Source organism: Vigna unguiculata, chromosome 6 (assembly GCF_037176805.1).
Source record: "Vigna unguiculata cultivar grain cowpea cultivar isolate G323 ecotype 2 chromosome 6, ASM3717680v1, whole genome shotgun sequence".
NCBI lineage: Eukaryota > Viridiplantae > Streptophyta > Magnoliopsida > Fabales > Fabaceae > Vigna > Vigna unguiculata.
This window is the reverse complement of record NC_140797.1, coordinates 28,313,009-28,328,747: the sequence shown is the minus strand read 5'-3', so window position 1 is coordinate 28,328,747 and position 15,739 is coordinate 28,313,009. Positions and strand designations below refer to the sequence as shown.

Sequence of the window (15,739 nt, the reverse complement as noted above, 5' to 3'; positions counted from 1 at the left end):
ACAAGTCAAACCTAGTCAAAGGTCAACAAGTCAACTAAAGTTGATTCAACTAAGTCAACTTAGGGAATCAAAAATAACAAACATAAATGAAAGGGATGAAGGATTAGTGAACTTCCTTTCTAAACATGCTTAGTCTTCTTAAGCATGTGCCTTCATCCTTGGTTGGGGTCAATCCTTCATCATAATCCCTTGGGTTCAATCCACTCCTTGGATAAGTTGTTTTCTGCAGCTTTTTTAGCCGACTGAATTTCCTTTTCAGCTTGTTGATTTCCTGCAGCAGATTCATATTTTGTAGCAGTTTGTTTTTCAGCTCAAAATTACTTAGGCAATGAGGGTTCATTAAGCATGGTTGCTAGTTCCTCTAATGATCAATTCTTTCTCTCAACCACTATATTTAGTTGTAGAGTTCTAGGAGTTGAAAAGTTATGCTTAATATAATGTTTTTCACAAAAGTGATCAAACTTTTCCTTTTGAAACTCTCCACCATGATCATTCCTTAGAGAGATTATTTTAGAACCTTTTTCATTTTCTAAAACCTTGACAAGTTTCTTAAAAGCATAAAAGGTTTCATTCTTGGTAGCTAGAAATAAAGTCCATGTAAATCTAGAGAAATCATCAACAATAACCAATGTAGTTACCACCAAGACTCATAGTTGTAATAGAAGGACCAAATAGATCCATGCGAAGCAATTCTAAGGGTCTTTCAGTTGAGATACAGTTTTTGGGTGTAAAGGAAACCTTAGTTTGCTTTCCCCTTTGGCATGCTTCACATATCCTATCCTTCTCAAACTTAAGTTTTGGTAGCCTTTCAACTAACTGTTTTCTATTTAGCTTATTCAAATGATGCATATGTATGTGACAAAGCCTAGTACACCATAACCAAGTATCATCCTCTTTTGTAAGCAAACAATGAATGCTAAATGATGCATGATGCAGATGAAGCAAGTATATATTGTTGACTCTCTTTCCTACCAACACAATGCTACCACATGTATCATATATAAGGCAATGATTTGGTTCAAACACAACTTTAAAACCTTTGTCACACAATTCGCTTATACTTATCAAATTGTGCTTTAGCCCTTCAACTAGAAGCACATTGTGGATGTTGAATGAGGCTTCATTGCCTATGACACCACTTCCAAGTATCCTTCTTTTGTTATTGTCACCATAAGTCACAAAGCCTTCTTCCTTTAGTTCTAACTTTGCAAACTTGGACTTATCACCAGATATATGCCTCGAGCAGCCACTATCTAGGTACCATAGATCTTTCTTTTCCTGGTTTATGACCTGCAAAACAACATAGCATTACATGGTACCCTTTGATAGTTTGGGTCTAACATGGTTATGCCTTTCTAGATCCTTTTGGGATCTATTTCATAAATCCCTTAGGTACATCATATTTTCTAGCATAGCAATTCTTAAGAACATGACCTTTCTTCATACAGTAGTTGCAAGAAATGAATGGCATAACATTTTTGCTCACTCTTGGAAAAGAAACTAGAAAATTGTTTGGCTTTCTTTTCATGGATAGGTGTATAACCAAGTCTAGCCTCCAAAAAACACAATTTTAAGAGCCAAGAACTGCTTCCAGGTTTGCTTTTCCTCTTGTGAACTTTGCACAAGTTTTCAAAAGATATTTCACTTGATTTTTCAAAGTAGTGCAGTTTTCACAAGGTTTTATGACCAACTATTTTTCAGAACAATCGACTGAATTACTATAAATCATTTCTAAATGTTCGAAATCAGTTTTTAAGTCGACTGTTCCTGATTCTAGTTTGCTAACTTTGTTTTCTAGCTAGGTATTTAATCCTTTTAGTCGATTGTTCATGACAGCAATTTTGTTAGTCTCACTATGCAATTCTTCAAAGTCATGCAACAATTGATAATAATCACTTTTATCTTTAGATGACAGGGAACTCACTTAGCTTGATGATGATGATGACTCATATCCAACCATGAGGCATAGATTTGCTTCCTCACTTCCTTTTTGAGATGAAGTGCTTGTTGAATCATCATTGTCCTCCCAAGATATGTAGGCACGTCTTTCCTTGGTCTTTTTCTCCTTTTTTCTATCACCAACCTTCTCCTTCTCTTTGTTAACATTAGGACATTAAGTCTTGATATGTCCTTGCTTTCCACAACTATAACATGAGAATTTAAAAGTATTACTTGAATCATTTTGTTTAGAAATGTACCTCCTTTGATTACCTTTGTCGCTTTTCCTCTTGAGATACTTCCCAAACCTCTTGACTAGTAGATTTAAGTTCTCATTATCACTTGATTCAACAACCTTTTCCTCGATTTCATCACTCTTCTTGGAGCTAGCATTCAAGGTTATGGTTTTTACCTTTTTCTCACTTGACTCAAGCTCACTTAGCCTTTGCATTTCAATCTCATGCTCTCTTAGCTTGCCAAACAGTACAGTTGTGGTGATGATGGATAAATAATTGGATTTAGATATGGCAGTCACCTTTGGTTGCCAATTTCTATCAAGACACTTTAGCACTTTCATGTTTAGCTCCTCTTTGTCAAATTTTTTGCCTAGACCCATGAGATGGTTGACTATGTGAGTGAACCTCTTTTGAACTTCACCTATGGACTCTCCTTTGTACATCTTGAAAAGCTCATACTCTTGAATCAAGGCATGCTTCTTTGCTCTCTTCACTTCATTCGTCCCCACATGTTTAACTTCTAAGACATCCCACATTTCCTTTGCACTCTTACATTGGGAGACCCTAAAAAATTCATCCATACTCAAAGATGAAGTGATGGTATTCTTGGCATTGCAATCATATTGAGCTCTACTCCTTTCTTCATCCGTCCATTAAGTCCAAGGCTTATCCACCTGCTTATTTTCAACAAGACATTTAGGAGTATATGGTCCATTAACTATTGCATCTCAAATTCGTTTGTCTATAGATTCAATGAAAATTTGAATCCTTATTTTCCAAAACTGATAGTTTAGGCCACAAAACATAGGTGGTCTATGAATAGAGGCACCTTCAACAAAAGGGAGTTTGTTTTCAGCCATTTCAAAAGCCTTTTTATCAAACTTGAATATCTTTTAAGAACCTTGCTCTAGATACCAATTGTTAGTTTTGAAATGGTGATGTAAGCCAAGAAGGGGGGTTGAATTATCTATTTAAAACTTTTTCGAAACCTTAAACTCTTTTCAATTTAATCAACTAGACTGGAAAGTTAGATTGTAAAAGCAGCAGACCAGTACACTTTCAATCGGTTAAAAAATAAAAATAGCGGACTAATTTGTTCTTGAGCTATAAAACAGTCGATTAAAAAGATAAATCAATCGGCTAAAATACTGGGAATTTATGAAGAATACAGAATTCGCAACTTTAACTCAAATAACAATCTTTTACATACAAGACTTGTTCCAATCAGTATTTCTAACTATTATACACCCTCAGATTATACAAGAACGCATTAAAACAAACAAAGAGTAGATTACTTGATTTTCTTGAGATTTTAAAGTGATTCAAAGTGAGTGACATGAGGGAAAGAGAATTGCACAATTGTTTTTATACTGGTTCACTCAATCACAAAGCTATATCCAGTTTACCAGGACAACATGAGCCTGGTTTCCACTATATTCAAAAGTTTTACAAATCAAACACCAAGATTAGACTATTGAACAAAGAACCACAAAAGATTTTTGACTCACACAAAAATGTAGACAACTACCCTACAAGAATCACACTTACAAACCTAAAATCACATCAGACAACAAGCAGAGGCACAACAACATCCAAACTTGATGGTGGTTGTCCCTAGCCAGCCATACATGTGTTCTTCAAGCTACTCACAAGACAAAATGCCTCCAAGATCAACCCAGATCTTCAAAAAATGATTTCCAGCTGTGTATTGCAGAGAGAGAGAGAGAGAGAGTTTTATAGAGAAGAATGACAAGATTTCGCGCTCAAATACTCAAAAACGTAGCTCTTCTCTCGAAAACACAACATATGTAGTCTAGTTTAAGTGAAATCAGTCGATTGAAAAATAATTCAACTGATTGAATGCGTTCATACACGAAACTATATACTATAAGTCTTTTAACCTGTTAAAACTCATTTTAACAGATTAAAAGAGACACACCAAGACTAACAAGACATTTAACCTATGTCATATAGCCTACCAACATGATATAACACCAAAACATTACATTTAACATTTTATTTCCATATTTAACACACTAAACACTTAATCTTCAAGTGGATCTTGATCAAACACTTATGATCTTCGTACACATGACTTTATCAATTTTTTGCTTCAAGTTTGCTTGTGCCAACACATACATTGGCTTAGTTGAAAAGAATAAAGAAAAGATTATTTAATCAGTAAAATTGTATTGAAATGTAATAAGAATTGAAATTTAAAGAAGCAAACTTAATTGTAATTGCTGGACAGTAAACACAATGCACAACTCTTAATAATTTCCACCCCAAGCTCACTTTGTAGTCATGGAATTGAAGAACTCTCAAGAGAATGCCCTACCTCTAAGAAAGCAGTAAAATTGTAGAATGTAAAATTTTGTAACCATCTTATTGGCTGCTAAAATATGAAAATTACAACATTTTATTCTAAGGACCTAATTTGATGTAGGATGATCTTGTTCCTTTTAGAAGATTAATGAATATGGTGATGATTGATTAAGAAAACCAAGGAAATCCCCACTGGACATTAAGATAGCAAGCTATCTAGATGAGAAGGTTCCTTTCCAAGGTTCTAGAGAGGAGGAGGATGGATTGATAGAGAGTAAGAAACCAAAAGGAAAAACATATAATAGAAACAATATAAACCAAGAGTAAAGAAACATAAAATGAAAAGCAAGGGAAAGGGGAGGAATGGAGGATTCACGCCACTACAAGGCTAGGCTAGAAGAAGCCATGGAAACCTTGAAGATGAGTGGTGTATGCCGCCACTTGCCAAGGCAAGATAAGGCTTGAAAGAACTCCACTCCCTCAGGAGGAATACTCTCACAAAAGGTTGAAACACAAAGTGTATAAATTCTCCAAAATGTTCAAACCTTCTACAAGTGTTAGAGGTCCCCTTAAATAGACAAGTCTAGGGGCTTAGCAAAACAACAAAGTAGAAGGTTACAAAAGAAACCTAGCATGTTCTAGAAAGTAGGTCAACATAGGGTGCACATGGGAGAAATTTCGTCTAAGCCTCCTAGGTGGCAACTCTTCATGGCCAAGGCTCCCAAAGGAGGGTTCTAGAACATTCTAGAAGACTTGGTGTCCAAGACATGTGGGCCTCCCCTTTCTAGATGCTTCTAGAAAGTCTTGTTCCTTCTCTCTCTTCCTTAGGATGCCAAGTGTCTCCCATGTAGTCCTCCTCCTTTCTTATTCCTACAAAAAGCAAATTAAGGAATCTATTAGCATGCTGGTTTAAGGTTAAGCTAATCTTGGGTCAACAAGTCCACCCTTAAGTCAAGGTCAACAAGTCAACTCAAAATAGTCAACCACAACCAACTTCAAGAAATTGAAACTAAAAAAATGCAAAATAAAGATAGAGAGGATAACGCCTTCCCTTTTGTCATGCTCCTAGTGATCCTCCTAGCCTCCTTGGAACTTGATGAGGTGGTCACATTTGAACTAAAAAGAGAGAACTAAAACAAAACAAGGTAAGTTCCTATTTACTTTGCAGATTCTTCATTTTCTTCATTTTCTTTTGGATTTGTCATCAATCTTAGTGGATTCAGTTGAGAAAAGTGATATTCTCAACCTAGTTAATCATATACTAAAATTTGGTTATATTTGGATATTTTGCTCTAAGTTCCTAGATTTTGAATAGTTTTATTGTTTGGATTTTGATGTTGCTTTGGAGAAAGGAACAATAGGCAAAGGAAGTTAGTTATGTTTTTTTTATAGAACCTTAGGGTAGATTATTTGGATGTGATTGTCATGTGGTCACAATATCTTGAGTTTTATGTAGGGTTGTATGTTGTTTGAACATGATTTTAAATATTTGATTTTGCAATGAGATTTGAGTAGTTTGGATGAATGATCTTTTTTATGTTATCAACTTTTTTTGTTGATTGCTGCATTTGAGACAAATTACTTCAATTTGTGGTTATTTGAAGAAAAATGTACAATGTTAGTTTATGAACTTAATGGGAATAGAAATATATACAATTAATTTGAATGACTAAGGTTGAATTGAAATAAGTGAAGGATGATGTTAGAGAAAATTATGAATTGAACTGATAATGTTGAATTTTTTAAAAGTTGTGTTTGATAAAATGAATTTGAATAAAACTTTGAAAACTCATTGGTCTACATGAGTTTGGTTTTTTGGTATTTTCGTTCAAGCATAGTATTTTTGATCAAGTAAAAATATAATAGAGATAAAGACCTTATTCCCATTCACATTTTCGCTCAAGTGAAAGATTTTTCACTCAAGCGAAATATCACTACAACTCAACATTAATGATCTAAATCACATAGAATAATATATTAGGTGATGAGAAGTTAAGGAAGAAGTTCTTGCACAATGTAACATATGTAGAAGTGTGACTTGGGTTGTAATGCTTACTATAATCCATTAGTCTTAGGTTCTTATCTTTTATATATATATATATATATATATATATATATATATATATATATATATATATATATATATATATATATATATATATATATATATATAAAAGTTATGTATTGGACTAAATTGTATTTTTAGTGAAACATACTTAATACGAGTCTGCCATAAGATGTCAATTGATATTTCACTTATTGAATATCTTTTATCCATAAATTCATGTATGATCTTTATGACTTTTGTATATTGGTATTTAGATGGAACTAAATTATTTATTCTTTGGTAATCATGACGTTTATGTGTGTTTTTCTTAGGTTGAAAATGTATTTCAAGAACTTATTCTTTTATGTCATGTAATATGTCATCAGTGTACTACATACATAAAAGAATGTTTGCAATTTAAACAAATTAGAACAATAAACCATGTAATTCCTTTTACAATATTATTTAATACAAAAGCATAAATATCAATAAAATAATTCAATTATAATAATATTATCTTTATATTTATTTTTTTGAAAGAAATTTTATTTTTAAAATAAATATAAATTTAAAACGTTTACATTGTATTAAAAAAAATTCAAATATTTGTTCAATATCAAAGTGAATTGATTTGAAAATGAAACTATTAAAGAAAGTAAACATCAATATTAATGCTTGCAATATAAATAAATTTTTATAATGAGATTAAATTTTAACTTCCTACAAGATCTACTTATAATCTAATTTATTTATATATATATATATATATATATATATATATATATATATATATATATATATATATATATATATATATATATATATATATATATATATATATATATATATATATATATAAAGATAGAGTTGATATAAATAAAATGTATTTTTTTTAACTACCCATCAAACCTATTACAATATTGGGATGGATTAATTTTAGTTAATTTTCATTATCAACTTCAATTTTTTTAAAAAAACTATAAGAGAAACTAATTAAAAATTAACTAAAATTAGGTGATTTTTTCAGAGAAAAAGTAATTGAATATGTTTTCATAATGGTGTGTTTGGATAGCGTATTTTAAAGAAGCAATTCATTTTTTTGAAGAATTAAAATTTTTTTGTAATGAGATGCTTTGTTTGGATAGAGAAATTAAAAAATATTTAAAATGCAAGCATTTTTTGAAATATTACAATTAGTTAAATTAGTACAAATTCAAATATCCTCAAAATGGGTGGAACTTAAAATTCCTCTCACTCAACCTCACACTTTGGACTCTCTAGTAGAGTTGTCGATTTGGCTCACTCCACAAGTAGTCTAGTCAGGTCGGGCCAACCCAAGGACACAAACTAGCTAGGCAGGCTTGATGACACAAACGGGCTCTATAACCTATTGGGGTCAAGCTAAGCCAATGACCCAAACGAGTCGGGCCGAGTCGACGAACTTGATGGCACAACCAACCCGTATGGGATGTTAGGTTGGTCAAGCATGCTTGGATCGTCGAGCTGGCCCAACTTGTTTGAGTTTCCCGACTAGACCGAGCTGTTTGGGTTATTGGGTCGGACTAGCCTAGCTGGGTAGTCGGGTCGGTCCGACCATCTGGGTCGTCAAGCCCGTTTCTAAATTTATCATAAACTCAAAACATAATTAAGCCTAAAATAAATATTGTTAAAATAAAATTTTATCTCACAAAAAATTCAGTTGTTTTATTCAAACAAAAAGTTAAAATATAAGGCATTTAATTTCTTTATCCAAATAAATTATTTATAAAATAAAAAAATTTTATTATAGATAATTCAAATATGATACATTTCAATTTTTAAATATTATTGAAATGGCAAGATGCTTATCCTAAAATAAGTAGAATATACTATTTCTGACAACAATTAAATTCAAGGTAAATTAAAGATCGGTGAATTCTACAGTGAAAACATCATTGCAAAAGACTTTATAGATAGCAGTCCCTTTCCGTTAATTAATGTTGCAAATTTCCTCATTAATTCATACATAACTAACCTCTCTTAGTTAGACCCTACTCACTTTGCCTTTTCAATGGAATCAATGGATCACTTTCAACAACTCTTCACCATCTTGTCTTATATCTCTTCCCTTTCATCAACAAATAAAATTATTTTTATTTGTCCTTTCATTTCAATGTTTAAACTCATTAATTAAGCTTATGCAAGTGTCTAAGATATCATCTATTTTTATTTTAAGTGGCTATTTTTTTTTTTCAAATTAAGTACTTACTTAGTAAATTAAAAATTTTAATTTAAGTTTCTTATTATGTTTTGTTAGAAAATCTATGATAAGTATTGAACTTTTTGTGTCATGTGTACATCACACCATATAATAGAAATCATATTGTTATTATAGTACAAAAATAAGACGAAATACTAAAAATGATATTTAAAAATATTTAAAACAACTAGCAGAAAAAGCATAATAATAGAGAAGAAAGATTTTTTGTTTTAGGAATTTAAATCAAAAAGTGTTTGGTTTGAATAATTTTTTTTATTAAACATTTAAAATAAAGATGGTTTAGGACATGGAATTTATTTACGTATATTTAGTTATCATAACTTGGTTACTTGACATAGTTGTTAAATATTATGTGCTCATACATTATAACATGATCCTTGCAATAAAACCAATATATCAAATAAGAAATCCAAGTTCAATCTTCAGGATCAAAATATACTTTCTTCTTACCTAACTTCATTAAAAGTATTCTTTGTTTATCATCTAGAGACCCATCATTGCACATGTGGTGATTTATTTAAATTACACATGGTTATTGATGTTACTTTATGAACTTAATTTATATGTATTTGTGTAAACAATATTAAGAATAAATCGTGTTACTTTTTAAATGATTAAATAAAAAGTGAATAGAAGCAATATGTTTGAGTATCAATTCATAAACGTCACATAACATACCTTCTTCTAATTGATGATGTTGCTTTATATATATATATATATATATATATATATATATATATATATATATATATATATATATATATATATATGAGTGAAGTATGTTGTTGTTGCAGATGACATCAATTGTCCCGTAATGAAAACCGGATGGACCGAGTCATAATCGAATAATGGCACTTGGGTTCATACACTGTTAGGTAGAAAAAGTTGCGTCCCTGACTAATAGTTATAGCTTTTGGCCAAGTGATAAGTGCTTAAATAGGGACAAATTAGGAACTAATTACAATTTCACATCAAAGTTCAGAAACTAAAAATATACTTTTATATATATATAATAATAATAATAATAATAATAATTTTTTAATAAAAGTTTAATTAAAAATATTTATAGTTTAACTAATGTATTTTAAATAGAAAGGGTTAACCGACACAAAACTTCATACTTTTTAGATTTTTTCTTTTTTTGTTTCTTGTGCAATTTTTCACGTGATAAAGTGTGTATATTAATATGTTGGTAAAGGAGTGATGGTAGTTCAGGGTGTATGTAGCATGTGCTAGTGATGGATAATGGGATGTTAGAAACAAGAGGTAGCACCAATGGCCCAGTGTTGTACAAATGTCTCTCGATGTACTTCTTTGACAATCATGTTCAATACAAATAAATTAAAATATACTAATGTCAAAATATATTACCTTATCATTCAATTATATATATGAAATTTATCGTCTTTTATAAAGCATGTTTAAAGTAGTTTTATATTAATGAATAAAGTTGGAACATATTATTACTTTTAACTAACATGTCATTAGTCCAAATCATATTAAACTCAATTTCTTTAGTCAAAAGTTTCAAGTTTAAATATCATGAACCAAAAGAAGATCATCGAGAGGAGAAATTTAACTGAAAATAGTGACATGGAATAAAAAGTTTTTTATAAGAAAAGTTTATGCAAACTCGTTTTGGCTATATAGTTAAAATACTTTTTTTTTGTAAATATCATGTCAACTTTAAAATAAAAGATTGAATCAAATATACTTTTCGCAGATATTTATTTAGAAAAGAATGAAATAATTTTTTTTTGTAAGGTTTTAAGTGTTCTTGTAAAAGAAGAGTTTAGGGAGAGAAAGAAAATCAAGAAAACATATTAAAGAATATAAAAATGAAAATAAAATAGAAATGAATATATATTATGAATGTCTAGTTCATAATATATATATATATATATATATATATATATATATATATATATATATATATATATATATATTATGAATGTCTAGTTCTCTTTTCGGTATATTATTTATGAGGTTTTATTAATCAAAACATTTGATTATAATATGTATAGTCTTTCTAGACATCATGAATATCAACCTCTCTAGGTTACATGAGTATAGTCTCTTAAAACTCCAAGTCTAACCCCAATTAGAAATCTAGATATCATAATGATCACAAAGCAATACAGATTCACTTAGAGCACCTTTGACTTACATGCATTGTCTTTCAATCCATATGCAACCCAAAGGGCAAAAACTACCTTAAAAAGGGTTAAAAGTGAAGTTACTTCGTTCTTCCTTCTAGTCAAGTAGATGTGTAAAGTTCTTCACTAGGAACACTTTTATGGTCTTTGATCTTCAAAATGATGAAGATTGGGTCAGAAATTTAGAGAAATGGTAAAGAAAAAGTTTAGAGAGATGATGGTTTTATAAAATGAACATCAGTTAATAGAAAATCTATATATAATTTACATTTTCAACCTTGAAGATTCACTTACTTGGGAAAAGGTTAGGGCAATACTTCCTCAAGTCCTCTTCTAAGTTTTTTGGTCTCATCACTAATACAAAAAAGACTTTTAACGTTCGATATTTTCGATCTTTGACGTTTGCCCAAACACCGACGTCATATTGGGTGACGTCAAAATTGACATCGAAAAGTAGAGCAGACGTTAATTAACGTCTGGGTCAGGAGGGTCAGACGTTAATTAACATCGGGGCCAGGAGAGTCAGACGTTAATTAACCTCGGGGTCAGGAGAGTCTGTCAAAGTTCTACTTAGGGATGGCAAAAATACTTGTGCCCGAGGATATCCGCGGATAAAATCTGCGGTGGATAGTTACTACCTACGGGTATTTATTACCCACGGGTAGCGGGTATTTTAATACCCGCTTATAAACGGGTCGGGTACGGGCCTCATACTATCCGTACCCGCGGGTACTTGTTACCCGTAAAAAATTAAAATTAAAATTTATATTTATATTTTATTAAGTTAAATTTAATTAAAATTAAAATTAACAATATATTTTATTATGTCAAATTTAATTATAATTAAAATTTAATTTAATTTATATTTTATTTTTATAATTTTATAATTTTATATTAAAAAATTTTATAAATTTTTTTTTAATATATGCGGGTATCGAGTATCCATGGGTACCCGCAGGTTTTAAAAATATTCGCAGGTATTTTTTAAGCGGATACCCGGCGGGTAAACGGGCGGGTAGCAGGCGGGTTTTTTTTTGGCTGGTCGGGTTGTGGATAGGCACTATCTGTGCCCGACCCGACCCATTGCCATCCCTAGTTCTACCAAACGTCAAACGATGCTGTTTTTTTTTAAGTTTTGTTGTTTTTACAACATTCCCACACCTGAAAATCAGAAAAATTCCATAATAGTTTCTAAAAGCTTTTCTTAAAAGTATTAACTTTCATATTACAGAACTACTAGTTAATCAATAACTAGAAAAAGCCATTGAATCAAATGGCTTGTAGTTTAAAAAAAAATGAGTATAACAATATTGTGTAGCTATGATAGTTTATACTACATAAATCTGTTAGGTATTTGTTATCCTCATGCCATCACCTTAATCTTATGTCGAGAGAAGAAAATAACTCTAGCAAATTGCAAGAGATATCTCATAACAAAATCAGACCAAAGAGAAACAAAAGACATGAAAAAGAACATTACCTCAATTACTTGTTGGTTTTGAGGTCCTTGATTTAACCTTACCTCACTCACCCCTCTTAATGGAGAATTAAAGATCAAGGAGTGACCACCTAAATATTACTCCAAGGCAACTTAGAGGTCAGTTTAAAGAAATGTAAACACTTCAACATCATTCGTAAAAAAGAAAAATACTAAGAACTCTCATGTAATGAAAACATAAACTTTATAGTTCATGGAATGAGTCATCCTTTATTATTCACTCCACCTTAAATTCATTATGACTTATTTTCGTATGGAGTTCATAACATTGATCATCACATCACGCTCATTTACCCTCCAAATTAGATACGTAGGTTATCAATTCAATTTCAATTTCAATTTCAAACGACATGCATAATTAAAAGTCTAAAAGGAGGCAATCCACATGAGAGTGTCTGGTACACTCCTTATAATCACACACATATAAAAAGAATTACCTATAGTATGCATCATGCCATTGTAATCACAATTAACGCTCAATTTATTAATAACCCTAAATTTAGAAGTGGAAAACTAACCCCTTCTAGCAAAATGAAAGACGAACTTGGAGAGGGTGGCTTTAAGGTCTTTGCACGCTGTTAGCCAAATGGCGATGAAGAGCAAGTGGGACGAATCTCAAAATGCTGCAAATGGGGATGAAAACACAAAATATTCAGTTCAAAATGCCTAAAATCAATTCATAATCAAATCCCAACAAGTTTGGTGGTGAAAGGAGTCCGACGTTAAGTGATGTCGGGGGAACAACAATCCGATGTCCTTTTTTAAATGATGTCAGGGTTTTTTGGGCAGACGTTAAATTACGTCTGATCTGGAACAGAGAGACGTTAAATTACGTTTGATCTGGAACGGACACACATTAAAAAAGTCCGATAATTTACAAAAATGCCACCGGTCACTTTTAACGTTGAACTTTTTTTGGGCAGACATTATAAGGGTGACGTTATAACGGTTTTTTGTGTTAGTGCATACTCCTTTATCCTTACTAGTTGGGCATCCATTGATAAATATGCCTTCACTTGCACCTCGTCTAATACCAATACATACTTCCTTAGGTGTGAGACGTAGAACACACTATGTAGATTTGACAACTAGGGAGGTAAAGCAACCTCATAAGCTACTGAATCTATCCTCCACAAGATCTAATAAGGTCCAACGAACTCAGAAGATAACTTCTTAGAATAGATAACTCTTCCTATACTAGTGGTTGGAGTTATCCTCAAGAAAACATGATCCCTAACTTCAAACTCCAACAATCTCCTCCTCTTATCAACATAGGGTTTCTACTTGCTCTAAGTGGCTTTTATCCTTTCTTGTATTTTCTTAACTTTCTCGATCGTATGCTACAACAACTCTAGCCTAACCAACATTAATTTATCATCTTAGTTCCAACACAAAGGTGTCTTGTATCATGTTCCATACAAAACTTCGTAAGGGGTCATTCCAATACTAGCGTGATAATTGTTATTATATGTGAACTCCACCAAGGGTACAACTTCATCCTAACTGTAACATCTTGGTCGGATATTACTAATTTAAATAAAATAAAAAAATAATATGTAACAATAAATCGACAATTTAATAAAATCTCTTTCCTAAAGCACAAAAAGATTTAAAATTTATTAAATGCACCACAGTTTAAAATTCAAACTCAAACATTACTGTTTCCAAATTTCCAAATCATAAAGGCCATAGTATCTGAAATACATAAAATGGTGATAAAATCTTCTATATATATTCCCCATACTAACCCCACTATGGCTCTACACATCACTAATGTCACCTGCAATATCATTTACTCTCGTGTATCGAGTTACACGATCATCGCTAAACATAAGCAGATAAAGTGAGCTCAATATAATTAAATATACACACATAATTAAAAAAAAAAGAACCTCACCCAAAGCAAACCTATGGATTCAAAAACGCCCCCCACCCTTTGACACTCATTCTTTACGCACTCACAATCATGGTCAACCACCATGTTTATCCAGCTTCTACACACATGGTAATGACCTTAAGATAACATTTGCTGCCACGGGCCACTACTTGTTATTCCACCACTAAGAGCCACAATTCATAGATCACACGTGTGAAAATATCCTATTACGAACCACCATCCACAATGCCTGGAGTTCCCTAATATGAACCACAATCCGTATTCTCAACACAAGATTCCCAACATCATAGTCCGCTACCCGTGAGTGTAGATTAAGTGGAGTCAACCAATACGAGCCACAACTCGTATATTCACACTGAATTTCCATTACCACCAAGCCACTACCCAGGGTCGCCACGTGTTTACCCTCCATTCCAAGCCACCACTCAAGGAATGGCCTCAACAAGTCTCCACCCAAAGCCATCATCCAAAGCATTTAAAATTAACTTAACCCTTTTTTAGGACGTTCACCCTTATGCACTAGAAAACACTACCACCATTGTGCGCATTCCGATTTTACACACTCTGATGTTATCCTTAAGATGACTCTTGCTACCACAAGCTCCAACTTGTGGTTCCACCATCTACTAACCACCACTTGTAGATCACACGTAGGACTTATCCTGCCACGAACTATAATCTGCAATCCTGAGTGGAGCTTCTCAATACGAACCATAATCTGTATTCATCATAAGACTACCAATCTCACCAGCCACTACTCGTGAAGGGCAATAAAGTGAAACCAATTTGTATGAGCCATAACTCGCATGCTCACACCAGAATTCAAGTTACCATCAGGCTACAACTTGGAATGGCCACGTGTTTAACTCCCTATTATAAGCTACAACTCGTAAATGGGCCCCTAATAAGTCATCTCCTCAAGGCCTTCATCCAAGGTTGTGTAAAGTCTTCCAATGCAACCCATCAGTGCATGCAGTATCACCTAGTGCAACTCTAGCGACGCCAGGCAAAATTAGTTCAGATCGCCTCGCGGAGGACCCCACGTTGTCATGGCTCAATCATATCATCCTAATTCCCTTTTAGCATCATCACCCAATTTATATCTTGAGTTAACGAAAGAAAACCCAAGGCCAAATAACCCAACTCGCAACCCCAAACAGTCAGTCCCGAAGGACTGTTGGCGCCGTCTACTGCCTGGCAGCTAACTTATACCTCCAAGCGTGCATCAATTTCTAGGTTGAACCCAGATTCTCTTGCACCTGCAAGAACCCCCAAAATTTTCCAACTCACTTCCAATCGTGCAGTTTCATTCAACATGGCATTTCATCATGTGCACAATATTCAAGCATATTCATTTAACTCATACATGCATCAAAATCAGT

The 15,739-nt window shown here is 32.5% G+C and overlaps 1 protein-coding gene across 1 annotated transcript; it reads right to left on the bottom strand.

Moving 5' to 3' along the window:
• Window positions 1-615: 615 nt before the first annotated feature.
• Window positions 616-14,820, bottom strand: LOC146885723 (uncharacterized). Its single transcript, XM_085675062.1, has 2 exons — window positions 14,572-14,820; window positions 616-1,290 (listed from the first exon to the last, which is right to left on the bottom strand). The coding sequence occupies exons 1-2, from the start codon at window positions 14,818-14,820 to the stop codon at window positions 616-618; spliced, it is 924 nt and encodes a 307-aa protein (XP_085531188.1).
• Window positions 14,821-15,739: the final 919 nt, after the last annotated feature.